This window comes from Heterodontus francisci, chromosome 14 (assembly GCF_036365525.1).
Source record: "Heterodontus francisci isolate sHetFra1 chromosome 14, sHetFra1.hap1, whole genome shotgun sequence".
Taxonomy (NCBI): domain Eukaryota; kingdom Metazoa; phylum Chordata; class Chondrichthyes; order Heterodontiformes; family Heterodontidae; genus Heterodontus; species Heterodontus francisci.
Window position 1 is genome coordinate 52,943,369 of NC_090384.1, and position 20,684 is coordinate 52,964,052.

The 20,684-nt window shown below is 41.8% G+C and overlaps 1 protein-coding gene across 2 annotated transcripts in view; it reads right to left on the reverse strand.

The window, feature by feature from the left end:
• lsp1a (lymphocyte specific protein 1 a) overlaps nt 1–20,470 on the reverse strand; it is a 389,495-nt gene extending 369,025 nt beyond the window's left edge. The window contains exon 1 of one of the 2 annotated variants that reach the window (XM_068046220.1): nt 20,296–20,470. In XM_068046220.1, coding sequence (XP_067902321.1) covers nt 20,296–20,366 — 71 coding nt within the window. In that variant the 5' untranslated portion in view covers nt 20,367–20,470. The remainder of the gene's footprint in view (nt 1–20,295) is intronic. The other variant, XM_068046217.1, reaches the window with a different exon arrangement.
• Nucleotides 20,471–20,684: the final 214 nt, after the last annotated feature.

Consider the following 20,684-nt stretch of genomic DNA (forward strand, 5'->3'; position numbering starts at 1 on the left):
TAAGTGTCCAAACATAGTTTGAAAATGTTAAATGTTAGCAAGCATGTTTCACTGACATTAAAATAAAACAAAAATTGAAGTTCTAAAATCATAGAATGGTTGCAGCTCAGAAGGAGGCCTTTCTGCCCATAGTGTCCACACTGGCTCTCTGCAAGAGTAAGTCTGCTAGTTCCTGCACTTTCCACGTAGCCCTGAATTGTTTGTGGGTTGCAGTGAGAATCAACAGTGTTGAGACTACTTACTCAAGTTGGCTCACATACAGTTTGTCAGAATTAAAATTTTGGGAAATTCATACCAGAGTTACAATACATAGTTTGTAGTGACACAAAGTTAAAGTCACTTCTCACTGATGCAATGTGTGGAACAAAAGAAAACAAAACTGTCATTATATGAGTGGAAAGCAAATTCCAAAAGAACCACAGTTCATTGAGAACACTTGTTCAAAATTTCCTTTGATTTTTCTTTCAAGGGGACTATTTCCAGTCATTGGTTTCTAATTTACTGTAATTTCTGGCAAAACATCTTTAACTTCCCATTTCCCCCACCTCATCATTAATTTCTTTAAATATTTCCATGACTACAGAAGATGAATTTAGTGGCTCCCTCCTCATCCAGCTGCCACAGCGCTCATGCATGATCAGAAACTGATGGGTCCAATTCACATAGCTGGCCATTACTCATGTAGCTGGGATCAATTTTGTCTCCATTTTTAGAGCAGCCTCCATGACAGAGGCACACTTCAGAGGATGACAAATCTTGCTTTATTCTTCCTCACTCCAAATGTAACTGCTCCTTCTACTGGCTGATTATTGGGTAATACTGCAATGGTAAAGGTGGTTATCAGTCTGCTCCACCGTTCTAGTGGAAACAGGTCATACAAAAGGCTGGAGGATTAACTGGAACAGGGTTGAAGCTATTGGAGGAAACAAAGAGAAGCAATACAAGAAACTGATTTATATATGTAACAGCATAATTCCCACCCTCCATCGTTATCCAGTAATTCCTTGCTAGAAAGTAGAGTTGCATGGATGTCAACAGATGATAGGTTTGGCTACCATGTACCCTAACTCGATCAATGTCAGAAGCACTGGTGATACCCTACAAGCTCAAATATGAATGGTAGCTATTTGACTGAATTAATGTTAGTGAATATAAAACAGTACCCAAGCAAGAATCAGGACATGAAGGGGAGAAGACTGAAAAAACATGGAAATAATCAAACAGAGAGTGAAATGGGTAGCACAAGGAATTAGTACACTGTCCTTTCATCTCTCGGCTCCAGACTTCAAATCCAGCCACTGAGGACAGAAGAAACTATAAAGAATTGTAATGGATGGGTCTATGGCGCAAAATATGCCCATGACTCAGAACGAGCTATTATTAAATTGATAATCTTAGAAAGGCCTAAAATGGCAAGTGCAGAAAGTGAAATATTCAGGCTGATGTTGCAAGGGTTTCCTCTGAGGCAGGGTTAAAGCTTATTGATGGATGCAATAGATGGAGCTCTGAACTGTTAGATAATAGAAATCACAAAAATTCATCACTGACAAGTTTTTTAAAAACTACCAATATTCACATGTGTTCATGTGTAGTCAGCACATAGGACAGGAAAGGCATGATTGTGTGCTGTTGTGACTAACACCTCTTAAATGTAGCAGCATTGATCACTCCTTTTGCTCTCAAACACTTATTCATCCAAGTAGCTGCAGTAATGGATCAGAAAGAGACTGAAACTTAGGAAAATCCATACAGACCAGATGGTTCCAAGTTTTATCTCCAGTCTTTGCTAAGTTAGTTAATCCAAGCGATGGCATGGGTGCTGCAACTGGCCTTGCTGCCAATGTGTTGGGGAATTGGGGAGGGGGTGGGGGGGGGGTTGTTGGTTGGTGGTGGTTGTGGAAGGAAGCAGCCGGGGAAGAATGTTGGCCACAGTTCCGACTCCTCATCGCTAGCCAGTGACGCTAGCTGTTTAGTACATGATTTTGCTCAGCTGTGATACCCTCCATAGTAAAATACCACTGTCTTGACATAGTATTATATAGTATAAAACCACAATCTGTAACCTCATGGCCTGGCATATCCTCCACTCTGCCATTACCATCAAGCCAGGGGATCAACCCTGGTTCAGTCAATCGTCCCATCAGTCTACTTTCAATCATCAGTAAAGTGATGAAAGGTGTCAACAACGCTATCAAGCAGCACTTGCTTAGCAATAACCTGCTCAGTGATGCTCAGTTTGGGTTCCGCCAGGGCCACTCAGCTCCTAACCGCATTACAGCCTTGGTTTAAACATGGACAAAAGAGCTGAACTCAAGAGGTGAGGTGAATGTGACTGCCCTTTACATCAAGGCAGCATTTGATAGAGTATGGCATCAAGGAGCCCTAGCAAAATTGGGGTCAGTGGGAATCAGGGGAAAAACTCGGCGCTGGTTGGAGTCATACCTAGCACAAAGGAAGATGGTTGTGGTTGTTGGAGGTCAATCATCTGAGCTCCAGGACATCACTGCAGGAGTTCCTCAGGATAGTATCCTAGGCCCAACCATCTTCAGCTGCTTCATCAATGACCTTCGTTCAATCACAAGGTCAGAAGTGGGGATGTTCTCTGATGATTGCACAATGCTCAGCACCATTCGTGACTCCTCAGATACTGAAGCAGTCCGTGTAGAAATGCAGCCATCCCTGGACAATATCCAGGCTTGGGCTGAGAAGTGGCAAGTAACATTCACGCACACAAGTGCCAGGCAATGACCATCCCTAACAAGGGAGAATCTAACCATCTCCCCTTGACATTCAATGGCATTACAAATAGTTGAATCCCCCACTATCAACATCCTGGGGGTACCATTGACCATAAACTGAACTGGAGTAACCATATAAATGCCATGGCTACAAAAGCAGGTCAGAGGCTAGAAATCCTGCAGCGAGTAACTTACCTCCTGACTCCCCAAAGCCTGTCCATCATCTACAAAGCACATGTCAGGAGTGTTATGGAATACTCTCCACTTGCCTGGATGGGTACAGCTCTAACACCGCTCAAGAAGCTCGACACCATCCAGGACAAAGCAGCCCACTTAATTGGAACCCCATCCACAAACAAACATTCACTCCCTCTACCACCGAGACACAATGGCAGCAGTGTGTACCATCTACAAGATGCACTGCAGCAATGCACCAAAGTTACTTAGACAGCACCTTCCAAACCTGCAACCTCTACCACTTAGAAGGAAAAGGGCAGCAGTTGCATGGGAACATCACCACCTGCAAGTTCCCCTCCAAGAAGCACACTGTCCTGATTTGGAACTATATCACCGGTCCTTCACTGTTGCTGGGTCAAAATCCTGGAACTCCCTGCCTAACAGCACTGTGGGTGTACCTACCTCACATGGATTGCAGTGGTTCAAGAAGGCAGCTCACCACCACATTCTCAAGGGCAATAAGGGATGGGCAATAAATGCTGGCCTAGCCAGCGATGCCACCATTCCATGAATGAATAGAAAAAATTTACAACACTGCAATAGGCCATTTAGCACAACAGATCTACACCAGTATTTATGCTTCACATGGGCCTCCCACCTTACTTCATTTCACCCTATCTACATAATACACTTGATGAATGATCGTTTGGGCACATTACTAGAAGATGGTTGATATCCAAGGAACCTTACTCCAACAAGCAACAGTATTTGGAAGGAGGAGACAAAACTGGCAAAGATAAAGACATTTAAGATAAGATTGAGAATCAATCCTTTGTTTTCTATCAGGGGAATGGTTCTGCAAGCCTCTTGTCAGAGTTACCGCAGGAAGCTGGTGAAATCATCTATGAATTTCGGCCCCAATACGATAAAAAAGCTAATGAGCTAGCTTTGATGTTGTTTGCTTATAGAGTGTAAATAATGAACAATTCATTAGCTTGTCTCAGTTAAGTAATAAACACCTTACAACCATTGTAATGGTCCTGGATGCTTGACTGGATCTGGAAGACCATCACTCTTTGGCTCTGTACAGCAAAAGATAATACACGGTGATAGCCAAAATTAGTTTTTAAAAGCTTTCAATTAACAATGTTTATTTACTAAAAGAACATTTTTCTCCCTCCCAAAATGATCTTACAAAGCAATTTTTGGAGCGGGCCATTCCTCATTGTTGGAAAAATGGAATCTACCCTAAAACCATCCAATGTACCCACAAGCATCCTTGAACGGAGAGTGGAATTCTACAATAAATATTAGATGGGCTGCAAAGCACTACTCTATCTGTGCACCAACAGTTCCCAAATCATAATGCAGAATGCAAACATGGCCAATAAACACAGCCACAGGTTAATAAACAACAGAAGGAAGAAATATTTTTTCAATCAACAGTAGCAGGAAGGAAAGGGTTGATGAGTTTTATTGGTTTTATGCCATCCTTTTTTTTGTTTAGATTCAACAGAACCACTTCCATTGGGAATCTAAGAAAAATTATCCTGCACCTTTCCATTTGAATAACATTAGCGAGAGTGTTAAGAGATCCCATATTACAGTTAATTTGCATTCAATCTATAAACAGTTCTGCAGAGTGTTGACAGTGTACATTGTATACCGTACTGGCAACACATTAACATGGGTGAGGACTGTTGAAAGACGAGCAGAATACCCTTTTTTCATGTACCATACATCTGTTTTTAAGATATGAATCAACTATAATCTGCCTAGACAAAAGGGGGCTAAAAATTTGACTAGTCCAGTAAGCAGGCGTGGGAATCGCTATGTACGATAACACGTGGTCGGTTGAGTTGAGGCAGGCAGCACACAAACTTGGTGTTGCCTGCTTATCAACATGTATGTTGCATGTAGCCCAGTGCAAAACATGCTGCTGACTGGCTATACGCACAGCAGGGGGCCCAGGAGTGCGCATGGCTAGCATGATGTACAGGTAGCCTGCACTTAAAGGTAGCCTGCCCCCTTAAAGGGGAGGTGCACTCAGGCTACAGCAACCGGTGGAACTGTTTCTGAAAGTCTTTGAGGGAAGGAACATGGCGAGTACCCATTGGTGGAACTGTTGTTTGAGAATGCCAATGGTTTGCTCCACAACATTCCAGGTGGCACTGTCCATGCATGATCAGGTGGGGGAGGGGAGTCATGAGCCAACATTTCTCCTTCGGCCGCAATCACCTTGGCTCTGGCGTCCCTCGATGCCTCCGCCTCAGCTGCCATTGCTCTCTGGAGTTGGACAGGCAGTTTCACATCTTTGATCTCTACACGCTCAACCTTAATGCCCCATTCACCCGTTGCAACATCAAGTGTTGTCTGGATGTTGTGTGCAATTTCCTCCCGGTCTGACAGAATCTGAGCCAGATTCTTTGTTCCGAGTGCACATCCCTTGTCACCTGACAGCCAGCCTCTGGTTCATTGTGGTGGCTCAAAGATAGTGGGTACAGCTGACTACTGCAGGGTGAAAATGCTGTGACTTCTGCCAGGATGATAGGCATTCACCGACAGGATCTTTTGTATATGGTCCTACACCAATTGCATGTTCAGAGATTCCTGTACATCTTCCCATTAACATGTGGCGCTCGCAGAGTCATGCGCATGCAGATGATGGCTCCCTGCACAATTGGGAAACCTGCTAGCCTGGCAAAGCCATGTTCCCGCTACTCCTGCTTCTCTCTGGTAAGAGAGAAGACTATGAAGTCCCCTCTACTGGCATACAGGGCCTCTGTCACCTCCCTGATATAGCAATGGCTGGCCAATTGTGTAATGTCGGCAATGTGGCCTGCTCTCACCTGAAAGAATCCATTGGCATAGTAATTGAAGGCCATGGTAATCTTCACAACTACTGGCAGTGCCATTCCCGGCCTTCTATCAGGCTGCAGGTTCAGTGGTAGGACGTGACAAAGTTCAGTGACCACCTCCTTGGTGAAGCATTGCCACCTCAGACACTGCTCCTGGCTTAGGTGGAGATAGGAGAAGTGCTCCCTGCCAACACTTGGCGGGTTTGGCTTTTTATTGAGACCCTCCTCTTTCTCCCTCTGGGCACAGATTCCTCTCTCTGCTGCTTGTGCTCCATCTCCCTGTTGTGACCCAAGAGGGACTGAAACTGTAGCCTCCATTAGTGATAGCAGGCTTCCTGATGGGCTAAACTCCTGTGACCTCCTTGACAAAGTCCAATGCCATTCCTTTCTGAAACAAGCAACTTTTCAGAACTCCAACACAGTATTTCCACTCACCCTGCAGTAGCAAAAGAAAGTCAAAAGCACCACATCTATAAATCCCTTGATGATTCCTATAAATAGCACTAGTGGCGGATCCTCTGTGCAGCTAAACATGTTTAAAAGAGGACATTAACAGGACCTGCGAGGTCCAAATTGGCAGGTTTGGTGCTAAATCAGCATTAGTGACTGATGTTACAATCTTCCCACTCTGCATGTTTCCAGTGGACACAGGACATGCCCGCGCTAGTGTACCTACAAGCATGGTGTGCTGCACAGGTCATGCTGGAAGTGGTTCAGCTGTCATTTTATAAGCACCACTGGCGCTATAGAGCCAAATTTTGCAGACAAGAAGTTTTTCAGTTTTTAAATTTTGCAGTCACGGTGATATATCACTTTCAAGATTTGTTGGTCAGAGGAGATTGGGCATCCTACTGAGGAAGTTGCTGATGATGATAGGTTATATTCTGTACCAAGATCCCTTTCTTTCTGAAAGCAGTTAAATAGGTATTGGGTTGCGAAGTGGACCTTAAGGAAGGATTTTCTGGGGTTTCCTGCACAGCTCATTGCAAAGTTCATCTGATGAGAGAGAGAGAGATACTACTGTGAAACTGGTTTGTAGTGACTGCCTTTGGGGCTGCTTAGAGACTTACAGAAAAATATTGGTTTATTGTTGGGTGTATTTTCAATGGTCACTACAGATAGGTGAGATTTAAGACAGTGTTATCCAAATGTTACCTATGAAAAAGCAGAATTCATATATTTCACAAACAAGCACATCCCCATTTATGACCATCCATTTCATTTAACAATAGCTCAATTCTCTGCTGTCATTTCAAGAAGAGGTCGGTTGTCCCTAATGCAGAAATTGATTTGGCATTTATAATGTATTATATTCTGGAATTTGTGGATGACATATTGTTAAGAGAGCTTCTATATTTTTAAGTAATCTTTGAGGACTCAAGTATTTTAGAGCTGGACATTGGTTTATTTTGGGAAAACTGAAAAATCTCCATGGGTGGGTTTTTACAAGGGTCACAGAGAGGTCTGGCTTTGAAAACAAACAGTTAAATAATTATCCAGCAGGGGTTGTTTTGACTTGGGGAAGATGTATACAGACAAACGATAGGTCAAGATTTATAAAGGTCAGGAGGCTTGTCTCTTGTGACATTGTTTATGGTTTCGCTTTGGACAGTGAGTTGGGATATGGAAAATGGTTTGAAAAGACAGTTTGAGAAATCTTGCCAAGAACAAACCACCCCAACTCAGTCTGCTCCAGCAGTTTGGAAAAAGCCTGCCAGTTTTCCATCTCTTGAGGAGCTAAAATGCAAGTGCAAGAAGCAGACTAAAATTGTGGCTCATTCCTCCTGTAAGGCCTGTGTCAGAAACCTCTATTGCTACAATTCCTGGAAGCCTACCCAAACTGATCTTCAACATCGTCTGATAAGAACTGTTCTGGAAAGATCCCAGTGACAGCCATGCATACACATTTAGGACACCAAACCAAAACAAAGGACATATTTCCAGATCTTCTCTTTCTTCAAGATTTAGAAAGTAGTTAACCCAAGTGTTGCTTTGCCTGTTTCTTTTGTAATAGAGCTCGAAAAGGCAAATCCCTTTATTTTTCAGATTAACCTGTGTGTGTGTGTGTGTGTGTGTGTGTGTGTGTGTGTGTGTGTGTGTGTGTGTGGTGGTGCTAAGGTAAAAAGGGAACTTCAATATTTCAACCTGTGTGTTTATGCTTTACTTCATTACTAGTTAAGACTTGTTTTATAATAAACAGATAATTTTGTTGTTTATTAAAGAAACCGGTTTGGTGTGTTTTATTCAGAGATAAAAATAGAGTCTATGATTGACCGTATCGGTAAGTGGGAAAAAATTTAAATATATGTTGTGAGCTGTGGAGAAGTGGAACTAGAACAAACAGTGCATTCCTCCCACCTCGGTCATAACATATAATTAGGGTCCCTTTGTGGGATAATCCCAACACCAACGACGTAAAATTGTAAGTGGGGAATAATTGAAAAGAGGAAAAGGGAAAAAAAAAACAGGTTTCTTGTGCAGTCGATTAACGTTTAGTCCACTACAATGTCTCTATCAGTTGCTGCTACTTTTCAGGGGAAGTATTGCTGAGTGCTTTAGCTTAACCAAGGTTAAACTAAAGGATTTGGCAGAACTGTTGGTGTTAGAGTTAAAACCAGGAGCTAAGAAAGCAGACATAATTGGCGGAAATTGCTGATAATTATGACCTTGTTTATAAGCCTTTGCCCGTCACCCCACAAACCAGAGAAGGATAGAAGGTGGGAGAGTGAAAGGAAGGCAAGTAGCCAGATCAAGAAGGGACAGCTGGGAATGCCCAAGATCTCCTCCCCAGGCCAGAACGGAAGATGCTAAGGGTGGAAGGGAGGTCTGCAAGCCTAAGTGTTACCATTGTCACAAGGTGGGACATCTTCGTTCAGAATGCTGGAAGTTGTGCTGTAAACCCATGGGATTTACTGGGGTAAATGAAGCCAAACAAGAAAGGGGCCCTGACCGAGAGTACGATGGATCAGGCCATAGCTCTGACTGCAGCTGTAAGGACAAATACAAAAACCAATGTGATTGTAGGGGTTGTGAATAAGATACCCGAGAGATATAGGGAATTCTTGTCGAAAGGAAAAGTAACTCCTTATCCCTCAAGTGAGGCAGGCAAACCTATAGTTATATTTAGGGATACAGGAGCCATCCAAACTCTTTTGCTGGGGAAAGGCATAACATGTCCACCAGAGAGCGCACAGAATGTCAAGGTTTTAGTAAATGGTTTTGGCAGGGAGTATATACCTGTACTTTTGTAGCAGGTGCACCTAGAGTGTGACCTAATGTTTGGAATGGTAACTGTCGGAGCTGTCCATAGATTGCCAGTAGACAGTTGATCTACTCCTGGAGAATGATTTGGCCGGAGCAAATGTAGTAGCTTCTCCAGTGGTCACGGAAAAACCAAGCAAAGTTAAGGAGACAGAACAGTTGCAGGAAAAGGTTCCAGGAACTTTTCCTTCATTTGTAGTAACCCGCACAATGGCTAAACAAGTTCCATTGTCGGAGGTAAAATTGGCACCACCGTCAGACAGTCGAATATCTGAAACTTTCTTTGGGCATTTGGATATTCTGAAGGAAATGTTTAATAAGTCTTCTCTGATCAAGGCTCAGCAAGCTGATCCAGAGTTAAATAAAATGGCACAATTGGCTCTAACTGAAGCTGAGGCAAAAGCAGATCCAGAAGGCTATTACATGAAAAATGGGGTTCTGATGAGGAAATGGAGACCTCCTCACAGACCTGCGGACAAAGAATGGACGGTAGCTCATCAGATAGTGGTACCGCCAAAGTATTGCCAGGAACTATGACATTCCTATAGTGGGACATGTAGGGATCCAGAAGACCAAGTCACATAGAAGTCGACATTTTTACTGGTCAGGTCTTTCCAAGGACTTGGTGCAGTTTTGTAAAATGTGATATACGTGCTAGATTGTGGGAAAACTGCAACCTGCTATAAAACAGGCACCTCTAATTCCCATACCAGTTTTTGGGGAACCATTTAGTAGAGTGTTGGTAGAATGTGTAGGACCTTTACTGAAAACAAAAGCAGGACACCAATATATACCACTTTCATGGATATGGCTACTTGGTTGCCTTTCTGCTAGGGTAGTGGTAGCAAAGTTAACCCAGTTCTTCACTAGATATGGACTCGTGATTGAGATTCAAGCATCCAATTTTGTGTCTAAAATTTTCCAGGAAGTTATGGGTAATTTGGGTATAACACAGTTAAAGTTTTCAGCCTACCACCCACATGCACAAGGAGCTTTAGAAAGGTATCATCAGACCCTCAAAACGATGATCAGGGCATACTGTCATGAATATCCCTATGGTTGGGATAAAGGGCTGGACTTTCTTTTGTTTGCCACTAGGAATTCACCTAATGAGTCTACAGGTTTTAGTCCTTTTGAATTAATTTGCAGACATGAGATAAGAAGTCCACTAAAACTAATAGGGCGGCACAGTGGCGCAGTGGTTAGCACCGCAGCCTCTCAGCTCCAGGGACCCGGGTTCGATTCCGGGTACTGCCTGTGTGGAGTTTGCAAGTTCTCCCTGTGTCTGCGTGGGTTTTCTCCGGGTGCTCCGGTTTCCTCCCACAAGCCAAAAGACTTGCAGGTTGATAGGTAAATTGGCCATTATAAATTGTCACTAGTATAGGTAGATGGTAGGGAAATATAGGGACAGGTGGGGATGTTTGGTAGGAATATGGGATTAGTGTAGGATTAGTATAAATGGGTGGTTGATGTTCGGCACAGACTCGGTGGGCCGAAGGGCCTGTTTCAGTGCTGTATCTCTAATCTAATCTAACCTAATCTAATTAAAGAAAGGATTGTTGAACAGAAGGCAGAGTCTTCGGTGCTGGATTGTGTATCCATGTTCTGGGAATGGCTCACAAACTCCTTAAAGCTTCCCAAACAACCATGAAGAAATGGGCAGACAAGGATGCCAAGACCTGAACACTTCAACCAGGGGATGAAGTGTTAGTATTACTGCCTTTACAGAGTGAACCATCGAAAGCACGGTTCAGTGGTCCATAGAAAGAGGTTAAGAGAATTGGTAAGATAAATTATCTGATTAACACCCCAGATTGCTGGAAAAGGAATTGGCTGTGTGATATCAATATGTTGAAACAATATCATCAGGAGGAGGATAAGCAAGCACAGGTATGTCAAGTAGTAGGGATGGTGAAGGATGTAAAGGAGAGTGAGGATGAGGCAGAAGGAGGCTTAGGCAATTCTCAAATTGAACCTCCTACTGTCTGGTTAGCTAATACTGAATTGTTAGGGAGATTGGACACTATATTTTCATATTTAGATGCAGAACAATGAGAAGACCTAACAAGGCTACTCACAGCATTTAAAAGATGATGTGAATGTAGGGGAATCCTTTCCTATAAAATAGCATCCTTACTGCTTAAGTCCAGAGAAACAGGCCCAGGTGAAAGCAGAAATCCAATACATGTTGGAAAATCATCTAATTGAAACCAGTCAAAGCAACTGGAGTTCACCAGTGGTATTAATGCCTAAACCTGATGGTTCAACTAGACTCTGCATAGACTGCAGAAAGGTTAATGCAGTAACAAAGACAGACTCCTACCCAATACCTCACTTGGAAGACTGTATTGACAGAGTGGGCAGTGCCATGTTCCTTACAAAAATAGATTTGTTAAAGGGATACTGGCAGGTTCCTTTAACACCCCAAGCTAAAGAAACACACCTTTGTCACACCAGATGGTCTTTTCAGTGATGTCATACATGCTAGGGGATGCCCCAGCCACTTTTCAGAGGCTAGTGAGCCAAGTGGTAGCCAGTGCTCCTAACTGTGTGGTTTACCTTGATGTACTTGTCTGCAGTGACATTTGGAAGGGCCACTTGGAACAACTGAAGGGCTGTGTTTGGAAGGTTGCAGTCAGCTGATTTGGTGGAAAAATTCAAAAACCAGAATGCCAGACTATTCTGATGGAGTTTACTATTACAGCCCTATCACAAGATTTTCCACATTGCGGAAAAAACTAATGTGATTGCAGATGCTTTATCTAAAAGCTAACTTTGCTTTGAGTTATCTAAGTGCAAAGATGGTATAAAATAGAAGTGTATAAGTTACAAGAGTGAATGAGTATGAGTGTGAAAGTGTGTTTTAAAATTTTTCATCTTTTATCTTTTCCAGACTTTGTAATGAAATACGTTTTAAAATGGTGTTTCATTCCTCCAAGGATGGAGGTGTTATGAAAGTGCCTCTGTGTTTAGTTAAATATATTTTTGAGGATTAATTTTTGAATGATTGAAGAAATGTTAAACATTGGGGTTTTCAAAAGGGAGTTATGTAAAGACTTTGAAAAACAGTCCCTGGAAATTTATTTCTTTATAAAGGGGCACTGAGAGGTCTTGTGAGAAAAACAAGCCTTTCTGGGAAACCACCTGACTTCCAGCAACAACAAGCCTTTTTAGGAATCTACCTGACTTCCAGCTCAATAGACAACAGAGAATTTTGGACACCTAGAGAAGTTGTTTATAAAGAAGTGACAGGTTAAGATTGATGGAGGGCAAAAGGTTGACCTCCTGTTGTTGGTTTCGATTTTGAATTGTTTTGAGATGGGGTTGAACTGTATAAAAAGGGAGAGAACTTCCAAGGAGAGAAGAGAATGCCCAACGAAGGAGAGAAGACCACAACCCAGCTGAGCTTTCCAGCACCTCTGTAAAGACCCTGTGAAGTCCATTGTGTCAACTCATCTTGTCTCCTGTCTTTGAAGAAAAGCCTGCTAAATTAATTCTCAATGCTGCCTGAAAAGAGCAGTTCTAAAAGATCCCATTGACCCATACTCAGAAGCCGGACTGTATTCCAGCTTTGGAACACAACATATCTCATCTGCTGTTTCTTCAAGAATGAGCAAGTATTCAGCCCAAGATTTTTGTCTGTAATAGAGCTCTAAAAACAAAAATCTCTTTCTTTTTCTGGTTAACTGGTGCGTTTGTGTGAGAGGCTAAAGAAAAAGAGAACTTTAATATTTCAATCTGTGTGTTTATGCTTTACTTCATTACTGGTTAAGACTTGTTTTATAATAAACTGATAATTTTGTTGTTTATTAAAGAAACCTGGCTGATGTGTTTTATTCTGGGATAGAAATAGAGTCTATCAGTAACTGGGAAAAATTTAAATATATGTTGTGACCCGTGGAGAAATGGAACAGTTCACTCCTCCCGCCTTGGTCATAATATATAAATGGCTTTCGCGCACATAGTTAAGTTATAGCAGTCATGTCAGCTGCAATTTTATTCATCTTTTTCTGACCTGCTGTATTAGTACCCCAAATGTCTTCATTACTTCAATTTGTGTTTCAATTGCACTAATTACTGCACACATCCAGGTTAAGTATACTACAGTACTGCAAACCCATCTAACATGTGAAACATACATTGACAGGCCAATGGCAAAGGAAAACTGAAGGCTGCATGGCAATTGAGGGCAGAGCGGAGAGAAGCCACAAATAGGAACAATCATGTGGTAGTAGCAGGGGTTAGGTGAAGATCATCGGTAATGGCTGAAAATGTAGGGCTAAACCAGACGTAGTACAAAGAGATTTTGTTCGGGTGACATCTTTCATAAATTAATAGGTTCTGATTAGATGTTCAATCATCAGTTTGGAAAAAAATCTATGCTGAGGCAATCACTAACTGTTCGAAGAGGAAATAGATCCACAATAACTTTGCAACATTACCTAGCAGTTAACAGGCTTTTACCATTTTTTTTTCACTACTGAGATTACAATTCTTTCTCTTATTTTATGAATGGAAGGAGATTCTTATAGGCAATGATAACACAGTTTTAAGGAATTTTATGAAAATAAGCAGATTTCCTTAACAGTTTATACACTGCACCATTCTTGTAATGATTTACACGTTGAGAAAGATATAGTATAAACCTATGATGACGTTCCCAATTCCACAGCACAAACCTAAGGGTTTGAAATCAGTTCTTTACAGCGATTTAAAAAAATGTATTATGTTTATTTTAGAACCAGGCAAGTTCTGATGGAAATTACAATCTTCGTAATTTTTTCATGAACTTTTGCCAAGTTAGTGTAAAATCCTCTCACAATTTGCCTCATAATATTAATCTAAATAAACAACTGACGCACACGACTTTGCCTTGACAGACTGATGAGTTTCAGCTGTTGTCAGATTCTTGCCTTTCTCGTTTCCAGAGTCCTCATTGTTTTAAGCTTCAAATGAAGCAGTTTGTAGTGCAACACTTTACAGCATCTTGCAGCTCAGCAAGATATTATCAATGCTGCAAAATGTTCACACTTGGAGCTCTTATCTACATATTTGAAAGAGAGCATTTACAGCCTGAATCTTGACTTGGTTTGAGTACCACTAGAAGTCTGATCTATCTACTGCGTTCAAAACAAGTGGATATTTGGGTACTTGGATAATTGGAGTCTGTCTGATTTGGGATGACAGAGATGCATTTGCAGTTAAAGTGACTTTTTAATCTCCATAGATTTGGCCTACGAAGATCTTTTCTGGTGAAAGGGAAACAGACATAATGTAATCTCTCTGAAGTAAATATGGCAATATAGCCAACATGTGATTTTGTTAACAATTTTATGACTTTACACCAGTATTTTAAACTATATGATTCATCGATAGAAGGGAAAGACAGAAAAACACACTGCCTACCTTCCAACCCAATGAGTCAACATATCAAAACAAAAATGGAAGAATCAATAAATTGTTAATGCAAGCCCCAAATATTGGCTTCACTGGAATAATCAAAAGGAGAAATTCTCACTGTTTCTGCTGATAGGCAATGATGCATAAAATTTTGTAATAATGTTAACAATCCGTTTTCAGTCACATGACAGTTACAGCTCTGAAAACCAAAGTAACCAGTCATTAAAGTGTGAATCTGTGTCCATGGCAACATAAGCTGGTGGAATGAACGAACACGTGGCAAATGAAATTTAATGCAGAGAAATGTAAAGTGAAGAACAAGGATACAATTCTAAAGGGGTGCAGGAGCAGAGGAACCTGGGGGTATATGTGCACAAATTGTTGAAGGTGGCAGGGCACGTTGAAGAAGTGGCGAATAAGGCATACAGGATCCGGGGTTTATAAATCAAGACAGAGTACAAAAGCAAGGAAGTTATGATGAACTTTTAAAAACTCTGGTTCAGCCTCAACTCAGATATTGTGTTCAATTCTGGGCACCACACTTCTGGAAGGATATGAAGACATTAGAGAGGGTGCAGAAAATATTTACTAGCATTTTTCTATGGATGAGGGACTTCAGTTATGGGGATAGATTGGAGAAGTTGAGGCTCCTCCTTAGAGAAAAGGAGACTGAGAGAAGATTTAATACAAGTGTTCAAAATCATGAGGGGTCTGGACAGAGAAGATAGGGAGAAACTGTTCCTATTGGTGGAATGGCCAAAGCCCAGAGGACACTGATTGGTAAAAGAACCAAAGGCAATATGAGGAAAAACCTATTTACAAAGCTAGTGGTTAGGATCTTCAATGTACAGCCTGAGAGTGCGGAGGAGACAGATTTAATTGTGGCTTTCAAAAGGGAATTGGACAATTATATGAAGAGAAAAAAAATTGCAGGGGTATGGGAAAAAGGTGAGGGTGTAGGACGAGCTGAGTAGCTCCTTTAGCGAGTCAGCACGGAGGTGACGGGCCTAATGGCCTCCTTCTATGCTGTAATCATTCTATGATCTGAATGCACAAATAAAACTAGAAAATGCTGGAGATTTACAACAGGCTTATCAATCTGAAAAAGGGTTAATGTTTTAGGAAGAATTTGGTCCTTGCAAAGGAATTCTGGCCAGATGTTAATCTATTTTTCTCCTTCAGACATTGACAGACCTGTTACATATTTACAATTCTTTTTGTTGTTATTCCAGATTTCAAACATTCATGTAAACCAGATGCACCTTTAGAGGAAACCAAGATGTGCATTGGATTAGACATCGTTCTTTCATTTCTAAGAGTTGGGTTTCAATCCTCTTTCTACTGGTTATCAAGATCCTATGTGAAAAGAGTTAAGACAATTGTCAGCATTTCTTGATAGAGGTAGGTCACAGCAAAAAGTTATTTTAGAAATCTTGGGTCATAGAGAAGAGCAGCCAGTGTTCCCAATCTTCATGGTTATCCATTGACTCCTGCCAGAAGTGTATGTGCATGTGGACTTATGCATGGTGGCATAACCTACAAGACTCACTGGTGAGGAAGATACTAAAGGGTAACCAGTGCCTGTGGAACTGTGGTCCATCAGAAAGTCATGAGCTTCAGAAAGTGAGGTGAAGAAATAGTCAAGGATAGAAAATGCACTTCTCAAGTCTCACTCTGAATTTATACTTCAGGACTCACCACCAAATAACAGCCGTATTCATTGTAAAATATATTACATTCCCCATTCAGAACAAAATTGGCAGTAATATTTCAAACAGCCATTATAACATTGAATGGCAGACAGCAAAATTGTTACATTGAAACATTGGGCTGAATTTTACGAGTGTGGTGCACTCTGATGGTGGCCTGCATCCCGCGTGGATGTGCCGTCCCTGAGCCCCTACAATATTACATGCAGGAGTCGATTTAAATAAAGGGGATGGAGCGGCTGCTCCTGATGACGTAGAGGTAGCACCTGTCACGTCCCTGGCAACAGCGTCCGGTGCCACTGCCATTTTTAAGGCGCTTTAAGCCCTTATAATTAATTTTTTAAAAGGTAAATTATTGGAATTTTTTATTAAATAATAAAGACGTGGAGGCCCTTCCCAACTCCTCAGTGGTCATTTCACTACCCGATATGACCAACACTTGCCTTTGTTCCCCTATCTGAACTTACCCCCCAACCTTCTAACTTTTGCCCTCAACCACTTCCCGCTTTCCCCAGATCCAATAGAAATTGTTTTCCCCGCTCCTCCACCCTTCCCGCCCTGAAAATGTTATTCCTCCCCACTAGGTTCTTGCCTCAGAACTCCGTATGGAGTTCCAAAGGTGCGCAAAGCGCCAATGGCAGCTGTAAAATCGGCGTGGAAAGGCCACTGCCTGCAGGTAAGTTTATTTAAATATCATTAATCTTGATTTAAATATGCAGATGAAGGGCTCACCACCAGGTGACAGGGGAACCGCACCGATGCTCTCCCCCCCCCCACCCCGCTGTCGGTAATTTGCGGCAGGCCCTTCGACGTCGGGCTTCGAGGCGGACCTCTCCCTGTGAAAATTTACCGGCCCCCTCGCTACGACCCGCGGCGTCGAGGGGCTGGTAAAATTCAGCCCATTCTGTTTGCAACCGCTCTTCAGATGAACCCACATTCTTGCCTGTAGTACAATTGTCATTCAGTATTTGGCAGGAATATTTATTTACGCCCACACCACTGGAACTTACCTGAGCTTATATAGAGATTCAGTGACATTGCAGGCCCTTCCCTAATTCCTAATGATGAATGCTGCTGTCCTCCTTTGGATTATTTCAAAGTCATTTATATGCCCTGTTCTGAAGAGTCCAGGCTGCGTTCACAAACACCAAATGAGGTCTGACTGCAAAGTATACCAGCTATTCTACATAGAATCTATAGTTTTTTTTAGATTAGAGATACAGCACTGAAACAGGCCCTTCGGCCTACCGAGTCTGTGCCGACCATCAACCACCCATTTATACTAATCCTACACTAATCCCATATTCCTACCAAACATCCCCACCTGTCCCTCTATTCCCCTACCACCTACCTATACTAGTGACAATTTATAATGGCTAATTTACCTATCAACCTGCAAGTCTTTTGGCTTGTGGGAGGAAACCGGAGCACCCGGAGAAAACCCACGCAGACACAGGGAGAACTTGCAAACTCCACACAGGCAGTACCCGGAATCGAACCCGGGTCCCTGGAGCTGTGAGGCTGCAGTGCTAACCACTGCGCCACTGTGCCGCCCTGTTAGTCCTGTGAAGTCTAAGCAGTAGGATGCCTATAAACATTTATTACCCTGTACGGATTCCAAGCTATTTTCCTGTACTGTATCTGACGCCACCCATATATCATATATGCTGAGTGCTTGGTTTAGTCCTTACTAAAGGAAATTGTAGAAATCTAAAATCCCTGTTGCCTTCTTGAGTGATATTACATAGAATATACAGCACAGAAACATGCCATTCGGCCCAATCATTCCTTGATGGCGATAATGCTCCATTCTATCCTCCTCCTATTGATCATCATCTAACTATCAGCATAACCCTCGATTCCCTTCTCCCTCACATGTTTATCTCGCCTCCCCTTAAACGCATCTATACTATTCCCCTCAACCACTCCCTGTGGTAGAGAATTGCATATTCGTACCACTTTCTAGATAAACAAGTATCTCCTGAATTCCCTATTTGATATCTTGGTGACTGTCTTAAATTAATAGCCTTAAATTGATTACGCCAAGTGAAAACACTAGCTCTGTCCACTATCAAAACCTTTCTTAATTTTAAATGCTTCTATTAAGTCACCCCTCAGCCTTCTCTTTTCAAGAAGGGACCCACCCTGTTCATTCTTTCTTGATGGAAGTATGAGATTATACCTCCTTATAAATCTCCTTTGCACCGTTCCCAGTGCTTCTATATCCTTTTTATCATATGATGACACAATAATCCAAACATGGTCTAACCAAGGTTCGATAGCAGTTTAGCATAATGTCATTACTTTTCAATTCTATTCCTCTAGAAATAAATCCTAGTCCTTGTTTTAAAAAAAAACAGCCTTATTAGCCTGCATCACTACTTTTAGTGATTTGTGTATTTGTATCCGAGATCCCTTTGCTCCTCTACCCCATTTAGAGTCTTATTTTTCAAGTAGTATTTGACCTTGTTATTATTCTCAACTAACTGTAATACTTAGCTGTGCTGAAATTCATTTGCTAATTATATGCTATTCTGCAAGTTTATTAATGTCTTTTAAATTGTTGCAGCCCTCCTCAGTATTGACTAACTCCCCAACCCTCCCCCACACCCCTCCAACCCCCCCATTTGGTGTCAAAAAAAATCCAATGATACTACTTTGAAGAGCAAGGGAGTTCACCCGAGTGTCCTGGCCAATATTTACCATTCAACATCAAAAATAAAACAGATTGTCTGGTTATTACCATATTGCTGCTTGTGGACCCTTGCTATGCACAATTTAGTTGTCGCATTTCCTACATTATAACACTGATTATACTTCAAAAGTACTTAAATGGCTGTAAAGTGCTTAGGTTGTCCCGAGGTCATGAAAGTCCCTGTATAAAATGCAAGACTTTCTTTCTCACATTTGCTTTTATATCATCATCATCTTCTTTGGCCTCCTTGTCTCGAGAGACAAATGGGTAAGCACCTAGAGGCGGTCAGTGGTTTGTGGAGCAGCGCCTGGAGTGGCTATAAAGGCCAATTCTAGAGTGACAGACTCTTCCACAGGCGCTGCAGATAAAATTGGTTGTCAGGGCTGTTACACAGTTGGCTCTCTCCTTGCACTTCTGTCTTTGTTCCTGCCAACGCTAAGTCAGCTTTTATATAAAAGATACTTCAAAACAATGGAAGGCATGCAAGTGCACCCTTGAGTGACACTCACTCCCTATATGGAAGTAATTGACCTCCACTTGATGCTTGCTCTAGTTACTCAGGCAATGATCAAAACCTTCCCAGCTGGGTATATACCTCAGAAGCAGAATAAAGGATGAATTGGTGGTGTTATAATGAAGTGCCCAAGCTGTAAATCAGTCACCACAATCACCCTAGAAATCTTATAACTATTTCTGAGCTTATCATCTCAGTAGAAGTAATGAGGTTATGTACATGAGCCAATCAGTATCAGCAGAAACCACAAACGCCTGTGAAAAGAAAATCCACATCCTGAGGAGATAATGGGCTGAACACATCAGTGTCATTGTAATCAACAGAATACAAACCAAGTAATTAAGACTTCATGATTGAACAGTACAACATAGGCTAGCAACTAGGTTTCTAAAATTAAATAAATGCACTGGAAAGGGTTAAAAATATAGCAGGTTGTACTCCCTTGCTTCTAATACAAATGGAAAACACAACTGCATGCTACAGATCACACAGCATCCATTATGTGCTACTGTCTGCCCAGTCATCAGCAGTTCACAAGGGATATATAGAAGTTCAAGAAAACATTCTACACTTTTAAAACTATATGCGAAAACAATTTGGACAACATTACCACTGTGCATAACTAGCTTCAGATTTCATGATCTTAAATGTTATCAGTTCATTAGTTACAGGTATCAACAGCACAGGGTTGAAAGTACCATAACCCAGTCAGTGATTTCTAGAACATCGCACTCCAGAGATTTTAGTTCAATTAAAAAAAAATCAGTCTGGTAAATGAGTAACTTTATGCCTTGGCCTTGTAGAATAATAATAAAGTGGGGGCTGCAGTCACTGGGAGTTATTAGTATTTCAGCTCCATTGAACTTTAGGTCTCTGCGATGTGCACAAACTGCTCTGCAGAGAGCAGAGGAAAGACTCTAATCAAAACAGGAACAAATTGTACCTCTCTGCTTGACGCCAAAGCTCTTCACGTTTCTGTTTCTGCAGTTCACGTCGGTGTTCCAAGTCATCCATCCTGCCTTTCTCTTCTTTTGTTTCCCCCTTTTATTTTGGAAAGCACAAAGCTCAAGGTTTTTGCTCGTTGGGTGTTCAGCTGAGTCTTAGCTGGTGATTATTCTTCCTGTAATGTTAGAAAGCAAAACCCCTCCAAACAGGAAGCCAGTCACAGAGAAATCTAGCTGAAATGCCTTTCCTTCTTTCCAGCTGTGCCAAAGAAGGAGGCCTTCAGACAGGGGCATATTGGCATCTGGTTCCCTCAACCCTTATATCCTACCCCAAAACAAAACACATTCTGAAGTATTTGAGATGGGTGCTTTATATAAACATCCTTAC